The sequence below is a fragment of the Solanum pennellii genome, chromosome 3 (genome assembly GCF_001406875.1).
Source record: "Solanum pennellii chromosome 3, SPENNV200".
NCBI lineage: Eukaryota > Viridiplantae > Streptophyta > Magnoliopsida > Solanales > Solanaceae > Solanum > Solanum pennellii.
In genome coordinates, this window is record NC_028639.1 from 3234507 (window position 1) to 3259398 (window position 24892).

Below are 24892 nucleotides of genomic sequence, written 5' to 3' on the forward strand. Positions count from 1 at the left end.
ATGATAATAAATATATAAAATATTAAAATATTAAACGTTGGGCCCGTGCTTAGCACGGGCAACACTCATCTAGTATATATATAAAAGTAACTAATGTATATTTACCTATGGTCTAATAATGAATAATACTCTCCGGCCTAGCTATATTTTGATATTAGACTCTGTCAACTATTTTCAAAAATTGTAAGTGCACAAAAATAAAGTATGAATTGACATACATAAAATAGTGAAGGAAGGGGGATTAATTTGAATGTTGTGTCACCTCAAAGATATATGATGCACGTTTTGCCTCTCGTGCCAAATTATTTTAGATATTTTCATTGTTTGTATTTTATTGGTGAAAATTATAGGTGTTGAGTTTGAATTGAATTTAAGCGGATTATAATATTGGGCTGAGTTAATAACTAAGTGAGTTGTATTTTGACGTGTTCAAAAGTTACTTGGGAAGAAATGGATTAAAATACAGGTCATAATTGCATTTCTACAATTTTAGTTAAGTTTTAATTGTTCGTTTTGTCAATTTTTAGTACCTAATGTTTGTTTTTTTAATTTCTTTTTATAACTTTATACAACATATTAAGAAAAAAAGGTCTTTTTGATGATGAGTTGAACTAATAAAAGAATGAGTCAATAATCCGTCAAATTTAAACATGTTGAATTTGATTTTTTTCCATCCATAATGGAAACATAACGGGTGGTATTATTGTTAGAACCAATAGATCTATTGAAGAGTGTGATAAAATCGATAAAGGATTAATTTTTTTAAAAAAAATATTATCGAAATTTGTGAGCCTACTAGGGCATCTCCAATCATATATTCTATTTTTTCCTCTCCAAATATAGAGTTTTCTTTTTTTTCAGATAATCAACTCCATCTCCTTTGTCTTACTCTCTAAAAAAGAATCTTATTTTCTCTCATAAATATTATATTATTATTTTTATTTTATTTTTTTATGTCATAAATAACTCTTTTCTTTTTTTCTTTTTTTTCCAGATAATCATCCTATAATAATTTTCATGTAATATAAATTTTAATTTTTGGAATTTTTTATTTAGTATTAAATTATATTTTGTTCTAAATTTCTAAAGAACAACTACGAATAATTGAAAAAAGAAATCAACAAGCACAATCGCAATCACAATCACAACTTCTCTAAATCATACACTAATTCCTTTTTCGAATATTGTTGAATCTAGAGACAACCTACCAGATTGTTAAATTATTGTGGTTTTAAAATTATTATGTGATGTATTATATTGTATTATTATCTTGCATTTAAATTATTATGTAATCTATTGTATTTTTGAATATTAATTTTTTAATCTTATCAATTGAATTTTGCACATTTTTCATGTAAAAATTAATAATAACATCAAATTGTATCACAAAGTGATGAAAGTTAAAAAAATATTTAAAATATTATTCATTCAAGATGAAAGTAATTTATACAAAATAAAATATTCTTAAAAATCTTATATTACATTTAAAAAGGATTGCAAATATTAGAAATTTAAATAATAGTCTTATATGACTAATAATATGTTAATTACAAAAAAATAGAAATAATAATATAATAACCCAAAAGTAAAATAGAAAGTATGAATAGTAGTTCTTCAACTCTGAGAGTAGAGGGTAAAATAGAGAGTGCTTAGACAATCTCTAACCCTACTCTATTTGGAGAGTAAAATAGAGAATGTCCTCTCCAACAACTCTCTATTTTACCCTCTACTCTTTAATTATAGAGAGTTGAATAATAGTTCTCCAAATTATTTCACTTTCTGAATATTATATTATTATTTCTACTTTTTTGTAATTAACATATTATTTTTTATATAAGGCTATTAATTAAATCTCTAATATATACATTTCCTTTTATATTTAATATAACATTTTAAAAAATATTTTATTTTATATATATTACTTTCATCTTGAATTAATAATATTTTAAATATTTTATTAAATTTTCGTCAATTTGTGATACAATTTGATGTTATATTAATTTTCACTATTAAGAATGCACAAAATTAAATGATAAGATAAAAATTTGAACTTAAAAATATAATACATAACATAATAATTTAAATACAAGATAACAATAGATAGAATGGATAACATAATAATTTTTAAAATCACAACAATAATTTAGTAATCCAGTAAATCATTTCTAGATTTAACGATATTCGAAAAAGGAATTAGTGTATGATTTGAAGAAGTTGTGATTGTGATTGTGGTTGTGCTTGTTGATTTCTTTTTTCAATTATTCGTAGTGTTCTTCTAAAAATTAGAATAATATATAATTTAATATTAAATAAAAAATTTCAAAAAATTAAAATTTTATATTAGATGAAACTATATAGGATAATTATTGATAAAAAAAATTATATTATGGAATAAGAAAACAAAAAGGAAATAGAAATAATAATATGATACTGAGGAGACAGAAAAATATTTTTTTTCAGAGAGTAAAATATGGAATTGAATTGGAGTTGGTTGTCTGAAAAAATAGAGGACTCTATATTTGCAGAGTAAAATAAGTGTAGGGTAGGAGATACCCGTAAAATAGAGTGTAGAGAGGACATTCTCTATTTTACCCTCTAAATATAGAGAATGGAGAGTAAAATAGAATTGGAGATGATTCGATTTTTTTTTATAAAGAGCATTTTCATTTAATGATCCTTACTTAGCCTAAATCCTAATTAATTAAATTTAAAATAAGTACCGTACATCGAATATAAGAAAAAGAACCTTTGAATAAAAGATAAAATAAATTAGGAAAAAATTTATTCATACCGAATGTGTACATCAAGTCAATGCAAAATATATTACTATGTTGTTTAATGAAGTAAAATGAAGTATAAATTTAAACATATTACATACATGCATTGACCTAATGTAAAATACTCGATGCGAATAAGTTTTACCTAATAAACTATGTACGTAATTTATAAACCCTTGCATGTCTATGTCATAGTTTTGTTGAATTAATTTAACATTATTATTTTAGTATTACAAATGTTAGTTGATTGATGGACTTCTGTTCTTCCATTTCCTTGATTAGACATTTTAGGTCTCACAGTTTCTCAATTATTATTGAATCTATATTTGTCCCCATCATATGGCAAAGCCCAAAATAGCAACTAATTGAACTTAATTAGAAATCCTACAACTTTTTTTTTTTATTTTAAAGTCAATGCTAGAGATATAATGACTATGATTGCAAATACCACTAACCTAACTGCAATCTTATATAGGGACTCTAATTCTACAATATTTTGCTTACTAGTGATAATATAGTAGTAATAATATTATTTGACTTAGTCAAACATTTATAGTCTTCTATAAACATAAAATAAAATGCAATAAAGTAATAAGAAAGAGTTTACGTCTATTATTTTATATTATTGGTATATTAATTTGTAAATCATTATAGAATATATTATAAATATTGTAATAATCATATAGAGTATATTTTGATTCTTTCAAGTTCGTATTTCTTACATGTTTACCAGAAGTAATAGAAGTGTTTGATCTTAATAAAATTTGTAAGGTTAGAGCATATAACCATTTTTATTTGTACTTATTTTTTTTAAGGTTCATTTATTATATATATCAATAAAAAGGTCATTCAAAATAAATAGCTGAATAATTTAATATTCGCTTAAAAATACATTAAAACACAACTTAATATTTTAGATTGATTTTTCTTTTAACTTTATATTTCAAATATATATATATATATATATATATATATAAACTCATGCTCAAATACCTACTAAATAATCTAATGTGAATAGAGGTAGGACAAATTAGAGAGAGAGTCGGTGCTTTTCCAAAAAACAAAAAAAGAGAACACAAAATGGATATCCAATTTCTAGAAGCCAATTAATTGGGCTAAAGTGATTTATTATTGGGGAAAAAAAAATATAAATGCATGCATGTTTATTGCATTGAGGTACCTAAATTAAATTATTATTTGATAGCTGATTAAAATTATATAATTATTAATTATATAATTATTAGTTATATAGGTGTATGATATATGATTTTTTATCCGGTATAAGATATGTAAAAATATTCTTTATTAATTTTTATATATATTAATTATGTGATATAGTTGAATTACAAATCAAATATTGTATTGATTGATACATGTTTAACTTTACTTTGTATAACTTATACAAAAATTAATGCATAAAAGTTTGTCTTTCTACAAGTTGCCAAACAACTCCTAAGTGACCTATGTGCATATATCATCCACATTCTAGATAAAATAAAATAAAATGAATAAAATTAGCAATTTTTTTTTTTAGAAAATACAAAAAATGTGGGTCACGGACAAATAATAATTATTATGATATGAGAGATAGTATATCATAGAAAAGAACTTCTCGAAGCCCATATATAGTGAGTTCGACATGTGTTTTTGACCATACGAGCTACCAACCGTACAAACTTCACTAAGGAAAAATTACGTAATAAAGTAAATTTATATTATTTAATTACTTATTATAGTTATAATTTGTTATAATTATCACTTGCGATTAATATTAATTTTTAATTACGTGGACTGACTTCGAGTTTGTATAATTAGTTATTTTGCATATGTATAATTCGCCTAAATATACAAATACATATGTATAATATATAATTATTTAATCTATATACATATACAATTCACCTCTCTCCCACTCTCTGCCCTCTCCTGCTCGCCTCTCTCCTCTCTCTCCCAGTCTCGCTCACTTCTCTACTCCCTCTCCCAGTCTCGTAGCCTCTCTCCTCCCTCTCCCACTCTTGTTTACCATATATACAAATATAAATGTATAATATATAATTATTTAACCGATATACATATACAATTCACCTTTCTCCCACTCTTTCCCCCCTCTCTCTCGCCTCTCTCCTCTCTATCCCAATCTCTCTCGCCTCTCTCCTTCATATAATATGTAGCTACGAATTGTAATTATCAAATTATAACTATAGAGAATAATTAAGCTATTTTTAAGCGGTTATATGTGAGATTCCCGTTTCTAATACTTTTAATGAAGAGTAGATTAATCTCATTAATTTATATGCGGTCCTTGATGATATACTTCACAAGATATTTTTTATGTGTGCATGTAAATATAATATTTTACTTAATATAATACATAGGAAGACCGATACTATACATAATAATAAAAAAAAACATTTCACAATAAGAAGCAAAGCACAAAAATACATCATGAAACTATTTAATACCCAGAGACGAAACTATAGTGTTGATTATAAATCCGATCAAACTCAATACTTTTAATTTCAATTTTATACTTATTATAAAATAATTAGAATTTAAAATTTATAAAATTGTCGTCTTTGATTCTTAACTAACTTTCACAAGCTAATAAAAAGCACTAGATACATAAACCCTAACTTGAGAAGCTAGATACATGAACCCTGTGGACGTGGATTTGGTCTTAGCCAATTTTGCTGATCAATTGCAGTCCACAAACTTGTATATATGCACGTTCTAGTGGCTAATACTATGCATATGGACTCTTATTGCAACAGTCCACATCATGTCCCAACTCATCATAATATTGTTTAATTTTTCTCTTTTATTGATGTGTTTGATTTGATTTTTTTTATTCACGATACATTAATTTTTAGTAGTAATAAATATATGTTAATAAAAAAAATGTTAAAGTTTTTAATAATATTAGTTAATTGTCAAGGAATTTATTATTGCTATAAGTTCTACAGATATTTATAAATAATATTAAATTATCAATAAAATATATATTTAATTCATTCAGTCCTAAATATATAAATTTCGTGGGACACATGTTTTGTTTGTATATGGTTAGGTTAACCAATTTTAAGAGTTCAAATCGAACCACATTAATTTATTTAAAATTAAAATCTGGATAGTTACTCAATTAGTTGAAGCCGCAAAACAAAATAGTAAATAATGCATTTCAAATGTTGTCAAACTAAAATTTATTTGATTTTGTATTTTGACTTTGCAGAACTGAAAATAGATAAACGTTACTTTCTGATAGTGATTTTTTTTTTCCATGTGAAATTTTTTCAATTAATTAAACTTTTTTTTGTTTTCCTTGTGAAACTTTTCCTATTGCAAAATTTTCATTTTTGTCTTCATTAACACCGTCATTCTGGCAGTTGTGATGGGAAGCTTTTTAGAGAATGTTTTTCAAATTTATCATGTTTGATTGACTTAAATACTTTGGAAATGTTTTTTAAATTACTTATTTTTCTCAAGTTTAAGGAAAATGACTTATCTCTAAAAAAAGAAGTTTAAGGAAAATGACTTATCTCTAAAAAAAAATAATGAAAATATTTTTGAAAGCTCTTTTTCAACCTAACACCTTAACTTTTGATCTTAACTCTAAGTCTCAGATATCTATTTCCAATACTAATCCTAAATTTGACTTTTGATTCTCAATTCGGAACCCAACTTTCGACCTCAATTCGAAACTCAATACTCAGATCATATCGGAGTTAGATCCCGATGTGAATGCGAGTTCCATGTCGGAATTCAAGGTTGGATCCTGATCGAGTTGGTTGTTGGGTCCAAAGTTAGGTGTTAGAATGGAGTTCCGTGTCCAGTTTCAGAGTCAAATTTTGAGTTGAAAGTTGAAATGGGGTCCCAAATCAAGTGTCGGGTTCAAAATTCAAGTCGGGATCGGATGTAGAGGTAGGGTGTTGGGGTGGATACTCATTTGGATGCCGAATCTCGAATCGAATGTCAAGACCAAATTCTAGTTCAAAAGTTGGATTCCTAGGTGTCAGGGTCGTATCTTGATTCAGGTGTACAAGTCAAGTGTTAGAGTCGGATCCTAATTCAGAAGTAAGGTGTCGGGATCAAATTCAAGTTCAGAAGTCGAGTCTCATGGTCGCATCCAGATTGGAAGTTAGGCCCAGGTCGGAGTCGAGTGTTAGGGTCGGATCTTGGCACCAAATGATTGAGTCTCGTATTTGAGGGTTGAGGTCGGGTCCAGAGTCGAGTGACGGCGTTGGATTCTGGATTAGTCACGGGGCGGATGTTCATATCGGGGTCAGATTCACGTCTAGTTCAATATTTTGCCCTAGGTCAGGAGTTGTAGTCAAATCTTGGGTTGGTTGTCGCGGTTGGATCCCAGGTCAATTATTGAAGTTGTGTCCAAGTTCGACGTTGGGATTGGAGTTGGGTCCAATTAAATGTCAGATTCCACTCATCAACCAAACATCAAAAAGTAAGTTAAAATAGACTTATTTTTCAAAAAAACATTTATCATCAAAAAAATTTCCTTCCTATGAAACACACTAGCCTAGAAAAGGACTTTACTTAATGAAACTTGTACAAAGTTAATTGCTCCATTTCAATTTAAGTGATAATATTTAATTGGACACAATTTCTATTAAACAATATTGGCTATAAATAATAATGTGAATACATATAGTTGTATCAAGGATAAAAAGAAATTCAATTATTATAAATTGAAAAATGTAACATATTATTTTTTACTTTTTCGCTAATCAAGATAGGAATCCTAACCTATATCTTATTGGGAGTGTTATATTTTATTCATAAATTTTGTATCAAATATTTGAAATAGTAGCTGCAATTAATTATTTCAAATAAGTGATTTTTTAATGTAGTCAATTATTTCAACTTTAAACTTGGAAGTATAAATTTTGAAGTTCCAAAAATAGGTTTTGAGATTTTTTTTTTTATAAAAAAAATTTCACTCTCAAAAGTTTAATTTTGTTTTATGTCCTAATTAACACACAATCTTAACTTCTAAATACCTTTGCTTTACTCAATATCAAGTTCTATTATTTTTTTGGTTCAAATATCAATTAATTCGTGTAGAAACGACTACCTAAAGATTGTAAAGCAAATTTTGAGAGGTATTTCAAGTTTGCACTTGCAAAATTTGAAACTTTTTTTTCTAAGTGAAGTTCATAACAAAACACATGCATAACTAGTCTTCCGAGTGCTTATCTCTTTAAAAACTCTTAACTTCAAGAATCAAAAAACACAATTATTAAAAGAACTTTTGAATGCTAGGGGATATGTCTAATAATAATATTTACTCTATGGGTAGAATATCCTTAAGGACGTACAATATTCTTGACAAGCTTTAAGCTAAATTCTATTCTCCATAAGAAAAAGGGCAAAGACAAATATACCGCTACTATCATAAATGGTATGATACATGAGTCATAATCTTATCCACTGACCCGATATTTATTAAATATTGGATCGACGGATAAGATTGCGCCATGTCTCTCTATTTAGTTTTCCGTTAGCGTGAAGGGCATATGTGCTCTAGTTTTTGGACGACAAGAGCTAAGGGGTGTACATGACCGGGTTGGTTCGGATTTTTTCAAATATCAAACCAAACCATTTGTGTCGGATTTTTGAATTTATAAACCAAACCAAACCAGTAAAACTCGGGTTTTTCAATTTCGGATTTCTTCGGGTTTTCGGGTTTTTTCGATAAAGTATTCATGCAAACATATAATTTACTTGTACATCAAATATTTCTTTAGTCCTACCAAAATGCAACTATCTAAGTTATTTCTCAAGAAAATAACAAAAAATATGATATGATTAATGACACTAAAATATCCAACAAAAAATAATAATAAAATCGCGTAAAAAATATTGCAAATTAATAAGTCATAATGAAATTGATCATAATTTAAAGTACTAAATCATACTAAAATAAGTTTATCAAGTATTAGTTACATGACTAAATATTAAAAGAAAGTAAAATTAGATCATGTATTTTAATTGTCTAAAGCTGTGTAAAACTAAAAAATAAATATTCAATATTATTGTTATTCTTAGTTTTGAATTGATTTTCTTTTTGCATTAATATTAATTTAATTATTATTTAAACTTTATTATAATTACCAACATGTATGATATATAATCTTTATTAGATGATAAGAATTCTAACTTCCAAACATGAAATAAATATATTAAAAGATAAAAACTGTGAAAAAGTATAAGAGATACTTAAGAATTATATCAAAATAGGTATTTTTACGTATAAAATAAAATTTTAAAATTATATATATAATGTCGGGTTGGTTTGTTCTCGAGTTGGTTTTTTTCAGTTGAAACCAAACCAACCCAAATATAGTCGGGTTTTTTTCCCAACACCAAACCAAGTCAAAACAAACCACTAGTCCGACTTTTTTTCGGTTTGACTCGATTTGCGATTTGGTTCGGTTTTCGGTTCGATTTTGTATACCCCTAACAAATGCATATGATGGAAGATATCTGCATAGCATTTACAATAGTTCAGGGTATATTTATCAAGAATAGGTTGATAATTACTCTTAAGTCGGTATAATTTAATTTGCTAATGTGGTTCAAAGATACGCAGTTTGAGATGACTAAATAATTCATAAGAGTGCTTGTTAAACATGATTAACGATAACGATAGGAAACAAATAACAATGAAACAATTGACAATGAAAACAATTAAATAGATTAGGCTTTTTCTCAGGCATGGTTTTTTTTAACAACTTTCACAACAAATAGCTATCAAGATTGGATTAAAATGGTGTATTGATCACGGTTTCAATGTTCTTACTATAGAATCCGATTTCTTGATTGTGATTAACATGATAAACAAAGCTGCAACTACAAAATGGAGAATTAAGAAGGAAAGTAATGACATCCATAATATGACTTTAGAGGGAACTTTTCAGTTCATTCATATATTCGAGTCCGGAGCCTATAGGTTATAAAATGTTAACAAAAATTTTAAAATGGTATATAAATTTTTATTTTAACCAAAAGGGCAAAATTGCTAAAAGAGGAACGATTTCTGTCGTCGGAAAAAATTTGATAAAAAGAAATCGCTGCCTTGGCAGCGATTTCCAAAAATTTTATCTTAAAATGATTTTTTAATAAATCGCTCCCTAAGCAGCGATTTCCTTAATTTTTTATTTGAAATTAAAAAAAAAAAGAAATTAGGAAGTGCAGCGATTTGTCTCCAATTTTTATTTTTTATTTTTTTAAATCAATTTTTTAGAAAAATTTTGATTGCTACTTATTTTAAAAAATCATTAAAAAGTTGAAGAAATCGCTGATTAGGCAGCGATTTATTAAAAAATCATTAACAAAAATTTGTTTTGGAAATCGCTGCTAAGGCAGTGATTTTACTTTTTCTGGCGAGCGAAATCGCTGCCCTTCCAGTGATTTTGCCCTTTTGGTTAAAATAAATATTCATATACCGTTTTGGAATTTTTATTAACATTTTATACCCTTTAGGCTACGGACTCTCATATTCAGGGAATTAATGAAATAACATTATTGATCTCTTGGCCAACTTTGCGGAGCTCGATATGAAAAAAAGAAGAAGACTTCTTTCAATGAAACTATACACTTACCAAGGAACATTGTAGTCACTATATGAAGAATGATGAAGAAGCTCGTTCAAACTTTAGAATCAGACTAAAGAAAAACACTTTTATCTTCGATCCTGGTTGAGCTCTTCTCGAATGGTACTAAGTAAGTCTATCCTAGATTTTTTTTTGGAAGCCTAATTGTACTAGGAACAATCTTCCTCTTTTGCTTTATAATTGGAAGCTAAAATAGTAAGAGTGGCTTACCATTCTAGCTACTCTTGTATGAGGTAAGGTTTGGTCCTCCTCTGTAATCTTTTGCTTCTAAATAGATTCTTCATTATTAAAGAAAAAGAAAAGCTTAAAAACGGATGATTATTCATTGAATGAGATTAACTTGTATCCACGGACAGTGAACAAAACAAATTACACCATCAGCTCATTTTTAGAAATATTTATTTTTTAAAATATATTACTTATTATTAATATTTAAATAATAATAATAATAAAAATAATAATAATAATAATAATAATAAAAGTATTATATGATAACTTGAACTCTAAATTAATTGTATGAGTTTGTTTAGGATTTTTCTTGGTTGCCAAAGATAAGAAGATTCTTTGCAGTATTTTCTTGTACTCATTATTTTTTCCTCATTCCCCATCAATACCATTGAAGCAATTTGAGACAATCATCAATGGTAACTTTTTATTTTTATTTTTTTTGAAAATCTCGACTAATTGATTTCATAAAAAAAAATTATTCATAACTTATTAAGTATTCTTTCTAACATGAAAAAGTTTTTGTATAGATGCTTTCATTGCTTCAACTTTTCTCTTCTTAGTTCATTTTATCGACAATACCAAAATTAATTGAAAATAAACTTTGATCCATATACATTCATATGTATTTCAATTTATTTAAGTAATACTCAAAGTCGATAGTATAAAAAATATTTGAACATTATTTCAAAACAATCTTAATTTATAGAGCGTCTTTAAAAAAAAGAACCTAAAAGAATCATTAATCTTTAAATATGATAATTAAATTAAAAGAAATAAATATTTCTAACATTAGGTAATGATGTAATTCTTTTTGTCCACCATCAATGAATACAAGTTAATCTCAATTACGTCACGAAGTGAAAAAAATATTTCATTTGTTAGACGGAAAAACATATGAAAGTATCAATGAAGTGATGTGATCACTCTCATATCCTCATAAATCATCTAACATATATACTTTGGTAGTATACATCGAAAAATTGAAGTGCAATGTCAGGATTCCCCCTTTTGAGTACTAGAAATATCATTTATTCATTTTTACCTTTAAAAAATAATGTAACGACATTAACCAAATCAAATGAAAACCAAAAAGAAAAAACTGAATGATCTAAATAAATAAATTTATAGCTAAATATTAAATTTTTTATGATAATTCTATTTAGCTATGGATTAGCGACAGATTATATGAAAACCAATTAGGTAAGAGATAATATCCTACGGATTAACTCAAAATTATTGATAAACTTCGAAGCTAATTTCAAGTTTTCTAGCAATGGATTATGATGATTTCAAAAAGTTTAATTTTAATCCCCATACTCAAAAAAAAAAATTATACTTCTTTTGAAATAATCGACTGAATGAAACCATTTACATTGTAATCAAAGAAGATCAAAATTAAAATTCTTAGCTAAAAATAGTAGAATTGAAAGATTTCTTCTATCAAAATTTCTTCTCAATGAATTAAGAGAAAAGGATATGATATATCCCTCAACTTTGTCATTTGGAGTTGATATACCCTCGTTATAAAAGTGGCTCATATATGCTCTTACCCTTATACAAACGGCTCATATATACCCCTACCGTTACAAAATGGCTCACATATACCCTTTATTTAACGAAAGTTAAAAAATTAGTTTTAAATTTATATTTATTACTTCTAATTGTTGTAAAAAAATTATTTAGGGTATATATGATTCTTCTATCAAAGTTTAAGGTATATTTTAATTTTTTTCATACATAAATTATTTTTTGACTTCTTTTATTATAATTATTTGAGTTTCTTATTCTTATTTTGTTTTTTTCTTTCATTCCTTAGTTTAAAGAAAAAAATTTTGAACTATTATTTTTGTGTGTAATTGTAATTTGGTTTCGTATTCGAAGAAAAAATTTGGTCATCTACAATAAGTTTTACAAGAATATTAGTGAAACATAAATAAATTTGATTATCAAAATAATAATTATAAATTAGACATTGAAACAAAAAAAGTCAAAAAAATAGGTTTGACGAGGATTAAATTTACTCATATGGGATTATATTTTTTAGAAAAAAAAATAAAAATTTAGATTGAAATTATTTTTTTTCATTTCCGTTAGAGGAAAAGGGTATATGTGAGCCATTTATTTACGAGTAGGGGTATATATGAGCCACTTTCATAACAAGGGGTATATCAGCTCTTAATGACAAAGTTGAGGGGTATATCAGACCCTTTTTCCATGAATTAAATAGCAAGGCGAAGAAGAGTTATCAAAGCATGAGGTAAAAACATTAGGAAGCTCAAATAATATATGCTCGAAAATACATACATATATCATTTTCCACAAAACTTTTATACCGATTTACATAAGAAAACACAATATTTTCCTCGATCGAGTGGGCTATATATATATACACACATTTAATTATTCTAGGGTATTAAAGTTGACATGGTAAACCTCATTCATATCAGGATAAAATAAACCAAAATTTTGTTCTATACCATCAGACTTTTGATTCTCGTTAAAGAGAGCGAAAATATACGTCTCCAAAGCCTTTCCAGGCCTCTTTGGAGTTCCTTGCCCAGATGAAACATGTGAAATCACATTATTCACATAAGTTTGAGCATTTCCAATAGTTGCATAAACATCTCCAGCACTTGGCCATCCTGTTTCCGCAACCACAACGTTTAAACTAGACTGTCCAACTTTCTCCAAAGCAGCATACAGCGAATCAACCATTGCATCAAACAAGTTTTTGTATTGCAACGCTCCGTCAGGCACAATCCTAGCCGTGTCTAGAAAAAGCGCATAGTCTAACTGAATTTGAGCAGAATTTCCAGAATAAGCGTAGTATGGATAGACGTTAATCAATAAAGGATAATATTTTGTAGCTAAAAATTGTGCAATGGGCTGTAGGTATTGCGCGGCCTCCTCGGAGAACGTGCCGTTCGAAGGAGGATACGAGGTCTCTAAAACCTGTAAAGAGATTGCTGTTGTAACGGGTATGTAATAATCAGAGGCAATGATTGCTGCGTCCAGATTTTGCATGGCTCCTAATACGTAACTTGCTAATGGACTTGGTATCACTTCATTACCTACTGAAATGTGTGTAAAATCGAGAAGAGAAGCATATGGAATAACGTTATTTTGTACCCAATTTGTTGCAAATGTTGGATCAGTTGCAAGTGCTTGTAAATCTTCATTTCGAGTACCAAGAATTACTGAAATAGCTGATTTCTCTAGTGCTTTTAGCACGTCGGGGTTCGGGTCGAAAATTCGAATTTTTTGTATATTTTTCGATTTCAAGAAGTTGATGACTTGGTCTGGTGGTGGTAGATTGTTACCCAAAAATCCATAGTTCAATCCAATTCCTTCAACACCTTTTTATACCAAATAAAAAAAAAAAGATCAGTATAATGCGCTTAAAAAATAAAGTTATTAACGCAGTTTAAAAAAGTGAAGAGTGCTTACCATAGAATAAGAGTACAGATGCAAAGACAAATAACAACATTGGTTGCATGATTGATTAATTAAGATTTAAGAACTCTCTTGAGGATTAATGTGAAGATGATTACAAAGCATTAGGGGAGAATGTCTGTATTTATAATGTGTGAGTTCTTGCTAATTTAAATGTTTGTCCTATAATGTTGGTATTTTTTAATCTTTTTGCCTTTTTGGGCATGAGATGGATGATTTTTATCTTATTTATATTTTCCTATTTTGGGCTTGAAAGTATTTATATAAAATTTTAATGCATGTCCACATAAGGACTGACTCCATATAGAATTAAAGTTAATTATAGAATTAAATGCATTATACAAAATTGATTTTCCTAGTGTCCTCTTTACTATATGTCCAAAAGTATAGATTAAATTTGTTTTATTGCATTCACAATAACATATAATAGTAAATATATTCATACATTTATAGATAGTTATATTTAGGGATACAAGTACCCCCTCAACCTATGTCCAAAATCTCAAAGACACACTTATACTATACTAATATTCTATTACCCCTGAACTTATTTTATTAATAATTTTCTACCCTTTTTGACCTACGTGGCATTATGTTGTGGGCCCAATATTGATTAATTTTTTCTTTCAAACCAGTGCCACGTAGGCCTAAAAGGGGTAGAAAATTACTTATAAAATAAGTTCAGGGGGTAATAGGACCTTAGTATAGTATAAGTGTGTCTCTGAAATTTCGGGCATAGATTGAGGGGGTACTTACGCATTTATCCTTATATTTATGAAAAGTTAATTTTAGACGTAAACGGTCAATAGACAAATTTTGAAAAAGCTAACAACTTACGAGGTAGTGATCCCCCATGAGGAAATGGACATTAACACTATTTTTTAATTATTTTTTTATGATATATGATAGTAAGCACTCCCACTTCCCTTAAATATATTTATAATTAATGCAGAAAATATTATAGTTTGGTCAATTTACTTTTTATTATCATTTAGTATTGAGTATATGCTAACTCTAAAATTTTCAAGCACTTCAAACTATATTTAATTTTTTTCTACTCTATTAATTCATGACGTGTTTTAAATCTATGCGACTTGTAAGTGTCCAAATCGAAATACTTTCTCAATCTTTTTTTTTGTTTTGGCCACTTTGACATCAAACAACTATAATTTGGTCTTTAGATTTTTTTCGTATGAAAAAAGTATTTTTATCTTCATTCCAAAACCATGAAATTCTAAAAATTTGCTTTCCGTAGATTTTTTTCATCCTTGTACGCTTGACCTAATTCTTTTCGAAATAACTTCAACTTATTTTGATCGAAATTCTTAATCATTCTTTAAGCTCTATAATTCCATCCTTAATCCCATGATTTTAATTTTTTTAATCTTTTATAGAATTTTTCTTTTTTCGAAGTCAACTAATAATATTTATATCCGTCAAAATGGACTTGATCCATAAGACCAGACCAACCCAATCCCAAACTGTTAATGAGTGAGGCTGAGCTAGAAATTTTCTGCTCATTTAAGACCGGAGGATAGTAAACCCCAATCCTTATGCATCATGAGGCTGGCCTCCTCTGGCCCTTGAGTACGCATGCAATCAGTATTTTAAAAGGCGATGGCGTGAGGCGAGATGTAAGTCTCGAGACATAGGCGTAAGTCTTATGGATCTAGAGGGCGTAGTTTCATGTATATTAAATTTTATAATTTAATTATTAAAAAAAATAAGTAAAAATAAAACTTTCTGTTTATTTACAAATAAATTCTAATAAATAACCTATAATATATAGAAAAAATATTATAATTTTGGCTGATAAAGGTATTAATAACCTATTATGAAAATATGCCTAATAAAAATGGTGGGACCGTAGGTAATGCTTCCCTTACTTATTACAGAAGTCCTTATAAAGTTATTTCATAAAACTTTAGGTACTCCAAGGCGTCAGATCTATGGGCACAGAGCATTATAAACACGAAAAATTAAGAAAGTGCATAAATCATAAAAATTGGCTTCTAAATGCGAAAATATACCTGAAAAAAATGGTGGGATTGTCCATAATGTTTCTCCAACTCATTACGGAGGTCCTCATAAAGTTTTTATAAACTATTTTTGGGTTATCTGAGGTGTCAGATCCATTGGCTTACACATGAAAAACAAAGAAAGTCGCGTAATTTTTAAAAGTTAACTCGTAAATATGAAAATATGCCTAAAAATGGTGGGATTATACGTAATGCTTCTCCAACTCATTACGGAGATTTTTATAAAGTTTTTCTTCAAAAAGTTTTGGGTGCTCCGAGACACCAGTCGCATTAGCTAATACACACGGAAAAACAAGAAAGACGCTTAATTTCTAAAAGTTGACTTTGTACATGCAAAAATATTGCTAAAAAGATGATGGAATTGTTCGTAATGCTTCGCAACTCATTATGAAAGTCCTCGTGAAATTTTTTTAACATAAATATTTAAATGCTCCGAGACGCCAGATTAATGGTGATATCAAGTTCATTTAGGATATTTAGTATGCGTGTATACAACAAAAATACTAAAAATGATGCTTTATCAAAGTTTTCAATATTTGCACTTTGCAGTATAACTAGAATTTTTCTAGGAGAAAATGTGACAGCTTTAACTCTTCAAAGAAAATTAACTACGCATAAAAAATTTAACATATTTGAAAAACAAAAAAAACTATTTACGTTTAACATTAAAAAGTTTTTCTTCCTCCCAAATCTAACTATTGAAAAGTATATTATGTAATGTAGTTAGAATTTCGACTATTTTTTTAATTCGTGGCTATAATTTTACAAAGTTTAAATTTAGAATTGGTATATGTTTATCCTAGTTATTTGTATACGATTTATGAAAAGGATCATATTAAATTACCATGTTTGTATATTGACAAGCGAAATATACAAATAAAGTTATGAAAAGTCCGTCCCTAAACGGATAAACATAGAATTAGTATATAATTACCATGTTTGTGTATTCACAAGCAAAATATACAAAATGTAGCCTCCATTTGCATATATTCCCCTTGTTTGTATATTCACAAACGATATATATGAACATGTAAGTGAAATATACAAACCATAGCCTTCATATTAAACGAAATTATAATTATAAAGCACAATTACCGAAATAATAGCTATAGATCCTTATTATGTCATTATCTTTGTTATTTATGAAATTTACTCGATAACTATCTCATGGATTTTCTTCCTAAAAAATTGTAATGTTGGCCCATGGGGCATCTTCGACCCGCTTAAGGCTTATTGGGTTAGGGTTTTGGAAGCCTTTTTAGATGAAGGGTTGAATTGGGTTGGGCCAACCGTTTTTTTTTAACTTTTAGCTATATGTTGTGTTGGTTTTTAATTGGAAAAATTACATGAATAAATACATTTTTAAAAATAATTACTGATTTTAGTGATACTTTTTGTTTATTACCATTTATAGTAATATTGTGATAAATCTGTAATATGTATTAGAAGTGAATTGTGTATGCAATATATTTGAATTATAATTGTTTTTGAAATATATTATGTTAAGTTTGGTAAAAAATTATCACATTGTATTATAAGTGTATTAAAATGTGTAATAAATGTATTATCCATCATTAAAACTTGTATTATACTTGATAATAAATTTATCTTTGTAATATGTATTAAACTTGTATTATAAGTGAATTAAAAGTGGTCAAGTGAAAAAAAATGTTATTGATATAAATGGTAAATATTTTTTTATTATAGTATATTTACGTAAGTTTCCCTTTTTAGTCCCTCAGAATAAATATTTTTTCGGTGGGGTGCGCATTATACTATGGAGATTTGAAAAACTTATCAGACAAAAGGGGAATTTGTTCCTAACAAGTCTCTAATACTCCCTCCATTTCATATTAATTGAATTTTTGATACATTTTTCATTTTTCAAATTAACTTAATTGTTCAGTTTTCAAAACTACTTATAGAGTGTTCTTCCAATTTTACCTATCATTGGGATTTTCAATGTGATAACTTCAATAAATTTGACAATAATTAATAAGGATAAAAATGAAAAATTATGTTCAATTCATATCTTAAATATACTTTTTTTAAAAAAAAAAAAAACACCTCAATTCAATTAATATGAAATGGAGGGAGTATGAATTTTCAAATCAAGCATTATACTATTTACCATTTTATATCTATTTTCTCATTCTTTTAAAAATCATTCGCCTCACAACATTAAGATGACTTGGAATTAGTATGATTGATATAATAAAAATACTAATATTTTCTTTGTTATTTTTTAATAATGTGTAAATCAAATATGAACGATTAAAAATAAATGGAGAAAATAAAATAATTCAATTTGTACTTCTGGTCAATTACCAAGATCAACTTTGGAGATCCCACTGGTCATAACTCATAAATGGATTTGGAATAATCAATGTAGATTTCACACTAATTTCATAGTATTAAAAATTTAATTACATTTTATTTTTATTTCCTTTCAACTTTGACGATCCCACTGATACAACATACAATGTAATGATTCCATACATTGTAAAAAATAATAATATTTTTTTCAAACGATAAATTTTTTTTAAAAATATAGTAAAATAAATTATGTATTTAGATAATTTTTTCTTAAGTAATTACCTACTCATATTAAAATAGATAGGAATTTTTGACCAAACTAAGCCATTGTTTAAACCAATTCACCAAAATAATATGTTTTTAATTTTTTTTACAAAACTAGTATAAACGTATTTCTGAGTAACGTTTTAGGGTGTTTTTATTTTAAAAATTCAACGGGTAGAAACTGACGGAGTTGACGACGTCAAATGAATAAACGTACTCTTGAATAACGTTTTACACCTAAAACGTTACTCAGGAGTACGTTTATTGAGAATCCAGTTACGGGCCACTGTATCCAATCTTGCAAATGCAGACTTAAATCCTGAAATTTTAAAATGTTACTTAACGTTTTACACCTAAAACCCCCATCTTTATGTGTTTAGCTGATTAGAGATGGAAGTATAACCCCCCGTCTTAGCAATATTCAAACATATGTTCAGTAAATGATGTACTCTACGCAGGTGCTATAAGATTTTATGTAACTATATATATTTATGGTATGAGATGAGTTTTATGTTGCGATTTGTGGTATAAGATTTTATGGATGTGGATGAGATGAGATGAGTAGCTACAAGTTGTAGTCCCTTTGCATTTTGTGTTAATGTCTCAATTATAAGAACTGTTGTCCAGTAGCAACATGTTTTATTACTCAGAAAACTTTTTAATTATCAATAAGAACAGTAGCAACACATCATGCATATTTCAATTATTTTGTACTTGGTTTGTGTTTTCCAGTGGTTATGGAAAGCAATTTTGCTAAGATGGGGGGTTATACTTCCACCACCTCTAATCAGCTAAAAGATATAAATTTTGCAATTTTTTAATTATCTATTTGGTTATTTGATCATTCATATAGTTTGTAAATTTTATCGTATTATAACCATTGGGAGGTATCAATCTTTCTCTAATCTTGTATTAGTTGTGTACTTGACAAAAAATAGGAGCACAATGCTTATTATTCACACTAGAAAACTCACCTGAAGGGTAAATTTATACACTAACGACATCATTGCAAAAGATTAACGAGTAACGTTATCCTGAATAACGTTTTAGGTGTAAAATGTTATTCATTGTAACGTTTTAAATCTGCAGGATTTGACTCTACATTTGCAAGATTGAATTTAGTGGACCGTGATTGGATTCTCAATAAACGTACTTCTGACTAACGTTTTAGGTGTAAAACGTTACTCAGGAGTACGTTTATTCATTTAGCGTCGTCAGCTCCGTCAGTTTTTGTCCGTTGAATTTTAAAAATAAAAATACCCTAAAACGTTACTCAGAAATACGTTTATACTAGTTTTGTAAAAAAAATTAAAAACATATTATTTTGATGAATTAGTTTAAATAATGACTTAATTTGGTTTAAATCCCAATAGATAGTCTGTCCTTATTTGTAGCATGCACTAATAATTATAACTTAAATACTTTTGCTAAATAAGGCAACAAATTAGAAAGATCCACCATCTCATGCGAAAGAGGTAAAAAATATATAAATATTCCTTCCGTTAGGATCTATTTTGTAAATAATTTTTTAAATTTTTTTTTACTTTTACTTGTTATTTTTGTTAAACTAAAAAAGCAAAAGAAAAATCATATTTTTGTTTGATAACTATAACTTTGTATAACCAGAAAAGAATATTGTATAAGTAAAGCAGACAACCCTACATTAAATTATTAGAATGATGGACGTCTTGAATTATATTTTTAGCGAGCTGAATTTGATCAATATCGTAAAAAAAATATAGTTAGTAAATATGTTTGTGATCTTATCAGTCAATGAAAATAAATAATAAATTTACTACTATCAATTACTATTTTCTTAATGTAATCAAAATTTGACAAGTAAATCTAGCAAAAAAAATAAAACAAAAATCCACCTTATCATGCCAAAATAAAAATAGGCAAGATAATTAAATAAAGATCCACCTTTAATAGTAAAATATATATTTTTATGTTATTTTAGTACAAGGATTCACACATAATTAAAAATATTTACTGTTTTAGTACACAAATATTAATTCATCACAACATCACACGTATAAATATGACCATTTCTCATTGTTTGTCAATCAAAACTAGAAAGCTCTTAATATATTTATATTATATCAATTATGCAGCGTCTTTGCGTCTTGTTATTTCTCTTTGCTTGTGTAACTTTAAGATCCGGTATGTTTTCAACTGATTAAACTAAAAATAGTCGATATATATATATAATATATGTATAATCATATACTAATTCTTTTTTTTCTTCAAAAAAGGTGTTGAAGGAATTGGTGTGAACTATGGGTTTCTAGGAGACAATCTGCCACCACCAACACAGGTGATCAATTTATTGAAATCCATAAACATTCAAAAAACCCGAATTTTCGATCCGAACCCGGACGTGTTAAAAGCACTAGAAGGTTCTGGAATTTCTGTAATTCTTGGTACTAGGAATGAAGATCTGCAACCACTTGCAAGTGATTTAAATTTTGCGACAAATTGGGTTATTACTAACGTCGTTCCACATGTTTCATCCGTAAATTTTGCATATATCTCCGCGGGTAATGAAGTAATACCCGGACAATTAGCTAGTTTTGTACTAGGAGCTATACAAAATTTGGATTCAGCGCTCAAAGCGCTTAACCTTAATATACCTGTAACGACAACAGTGTCGTTACAGGTATTGGGAACCTCGTATCCCCCTTCGCAAGGGGCGTTCACGGAGGAATCTATTCAATTTTTGCAACCAATTGCGCAATTTTTAGCTACAAAAGAGTATCCGTTATTGGCTGATGTGTATCCTTATTTTGCGTACGCTTCAAGTCCTGAACATATTCAGTTAGACTATGCACTTGTTAAAAATACGGCTGACAATGTTATTGACGGAGATTTAAGATACAACAACTTGTTCGATGCAATGGTGGACGCTCTGTATGCTGCATTGGAGAAAGTTGGACAAGAAGGTTTAGATGTTGTGATTTCAGAAACAGGATGGCCGAGTGGTGGCGATGTTTATGCAACTATTGATAATGCTCAAACCTATGTTAACAATTTGATTTCACATGTTGCATCTGGGAAAGGGACTCCTAAAAGGCCTGGAAAAGTTACGGAGACGTATATATTTTCGCTCTTTAATGAGAATCAAAAGCCTGCTGGTACTGAACAGAATTTTGGTTTGTTTTACCCTAATATGATTGAAGTGTATCACGTCAATTTAACGCCAATGAAGAATTAATGAATGAAGTATATGTAGCATAGATCTTAATTGGATTATGAGTACTTTGGTGTTTGTAATCTTTGTATTTACTTATGTTTTCGATGTACCGATCCTCCAAAAGTAATAAAGGCATGTGTTTTCACTTTTCACTAGTTACAATTTTATGTACTTGGAAACTTTGTATTAGCAAAGCATGCAATAATATATGTATTTTCTATTTCTCTATTCATTTTTTTCTGTTTTTTTAGAAGTTCTTGATTAAATAGGCGGTTATCACAATGATTATGACAAGGGCAGATTAAATGGGGGATTATTACTATGATTATGACAAAGGCAGGAATTTCATTAATGGAATTATTACTAGGGACATTTATGAAAATTGTCAAATATCACTAAAAATATATTATTTTTAATAACTATATATAAAGTACCTACAATATCTTTTTTAAAGAAAAATTACCAATTGTGGTGGATTTACACAAGTGAATATCTCCTAAGTCCTAACATTCTCTGAGAATTATATATTGAGCAAAGTATTTTTATTGTATAGATACCTAGTTACAATCTCTATTTCCAAATTAAACCAATTAATTACACTAATGTTTTAGTCCTTCGTCCCATTTTATTGATTTATAGTATGTTTGTGTTTAATAGGGGGTGTTTTTGTTATGTCACAAAATTTAGCCAAGCAAATGTAGAGACTGTTCGCAACAAATTTCCTTATGCGCTGAAAGTCGATTACAAGTAAAATAAATAAAAGAAAAATGTGATTTTATTAATGAATCGTTGTGAGTACGATTCCGTTGTTCTCTTGATTCTCTCTACTAAGTTTCTCCGTGATTCGAGGGCCTTTAATGGCGTATTTCTGGAATTGTTGGATGAGATGTTATCGATCCCCGGGACATAGAAAACGCTTCGTCATTTCAAGTTGATCTCCGGAAAGAACTCTGTTGAACACTCTTTCGAAGAGCTATGAGGTTGATGTTGTAGCTTTCTCCAATTTGCCGAATGCTTGTTGAATAGCTTTCTTCATCCCTCTAGAATGTCATGTCCATCCCCTATTTATAGTTGTAGGGGGTGGACAACGTTGCATATGATTGGCCAAAGGATGTCATTTTGACACTTGGCATGTTGTGATTGATTCTTGCACTTGACTGGGACTAACACTTCATTTGGACACGTGACACCGCCTTGTTGGTCTTGGATACATAGTCGCTGTGACAGGTGACATGAGTTTGGACTTCAAGGTGAAATGAACCTTGAATTTGAATTTAAATAAGATAGACTTATTTATTAAAGTCCAAATTAATTATTCAGCCCAAATAAACATGAATTTAATTTAAATTTTGTATAAATTTGATTCAATACAATTTATGTGTCTACAGAGACCAAGCTTTATAGAACGTGGTGATGCTTGATCAATTTTGATTAATTCCCTCTTCGAATCTCTACATGTAACATTAATTTGGATATCCAGTAATTTTTACTCCACAACATCCCTTGGCAACACAATTAACTTACCTTTTGTATATTTGTATATCTGATAGAAAAAGTAAATAGTAAATGTGTCGTAAATAGTGAAGATTCCTCGTTTTTTTCCAAAGTATACAAAATAATCATATATATTGGATAAATATAGGAGTCCTGACTCCTGATAAATGCTTCAAAAGATAAAGAGCAAGTTGGTGTCATGCGTCCAAATCATAAAACTTACTGACTTAATATAAGTTTAGATATAAACTAAATCTTCTATTTAAACACAACAAAGGGTCCATAGCTCAGTGGTAGAGCATTTGACTGCAGATCAAGAGGTCACCGGTTCGAACCCGGTTGGGCCCTTCTCTTCTAATTTTGTTTTTCGATTTTATGAATATGCCCTTAGGGTCCATAATTAATCCAAATTTATTATATGTGAATTTATTTCTATACTAAACTTTAAGTTAAAATATATACAAGAAGTTCACATTTAGAAATCTATAATATTTAATGTATATTATATTTTAATACATAAATAAAATTTAGTCAGAAATTATTAAGTTCTCATGAATCCAGAAAGTAAACATCGACATTCGTCCTGACTAATTATAGGACTAAGGTAAAATACTTTGACATATTCTACATCACCAATGATACGCTATGCTAAGCAATTACTTATTATAGAGTGGTTTCTTTGTTTTCCTTTTTTTCTTTCTTTAATAGGTAGGAATTAACGAGTCTAGTCAAATGGATGGGTTGGGTTGAAATTGGAGATATTATAAAATGGGTTGAGACATAAATCGGGTTGGGTCTTGACCCGCCCAAGTTTACTTTGAGCTCAAATGAGTTGGTTCAAATGGGCTAAAAAACAGATTGGATCTTGACCCCCCCCCCCCACCCCCAATTTGACCCGATTAATCTCAATAATTTTAACATACTGATATTTAACTTTTATAATCACAATTTGAATTCTCAGTAAAGATTTTTCTTAACAAAAAGTAACAAATGGATAGACAAGTCCTAAAAATGTTAAATATATAATAATTTCATACCTTTATTTAATATAGGAACATATCTTAGTAAAGAATTATAAAACGAATTGAAATTAAAAATTGAATTGGGCTCAATTGAGTTACCTGTGTTTGAATTCATTTTTGACGCCCCTAATTCTAACATAACTAATAGGAAAAACTTTACCAAGCTTGTACTTGTTGATCCTTTGTGAAGCTCGAGGTGATCAACTATTCAACTTACAATGAGAAGTAGAATTAGAACAAGACTAGGTCAAGCCATGAAGGTATCTAAGCACATAGAATTAAACACACACTTAGATAAGCCTAGTCATTTTAGTCTCATTCTCTTCGAAGTATTACTCATGCAAATTTGATCTAACGAATGGTTGTATCGAATAGTTCTTTTAAAGTTCATTCTAATAAAGATGACATTTTTAAATGTAAAAAGTTAATTTTATACTCCGTACATATGTTATGACATTTACTTTAAGGTAACAAAATT

At 28.3% G+C, this 24892-nt stretch overlaps 2 protein-coding genes and 1 non-coding gene across 3 annotated transcripts; 2 read left to right on the top strand and 1 right to left on the bottom strand.

Moving 5' to 3' along the window:
* Positions 1 to 13033: 13033 nt before the first annotated feature.
* LOC107013103 (putative glucan endo-1,3-beta-glucosidase GVI) lies at positions 13034 to 14129 on the bottom strand. The gene is made up of 2 exons (XM_015213092.1): positions 14081 to 14129; positions 13034 to 13989 (listed from the first exon to the last, which is right to left on the bottom strand). The coding sequence occupies exons 1-2, from the start codon at positions 14127 to 14129 to the stop codon at positions 13034 to 13036; spliced, it is 1005 nt and encodes a 334-aa protein (XP_015068578.1).
* A 6684-nt stretch (positions 14130 to 20813) lies between these two features.
* Positions 20814 to 21932, top strand: LOC107013104 (putative glucan endo-1,3-beta-glucosidase GVI). The gene is made up of 2 exons (XM_015213093.2): positions 20814 to 20868; positions 20961 to 21932. Exons 1-2 carry the CDS (start codon positions 20814 to 20816, stop codon positions 21917 to 21919), a joined length of 1014 nt encoding a protein of 337 aa, XP_015068579.1. The 3' UTR covers positions 21920 to 21932.
* A 1736-nt stretch (positions 21933 to 23668) lies between these two features.
* Positions 23669 to 23740, top strand: TRNAC-GCA. The gene has a single exon. It is a non-coding gene; the product is annotated as a tRNA-Cys (tRNA).
* The last annotated feature ends 1152 nt before the right edge of the window (positions 23741 to 24892 follow it).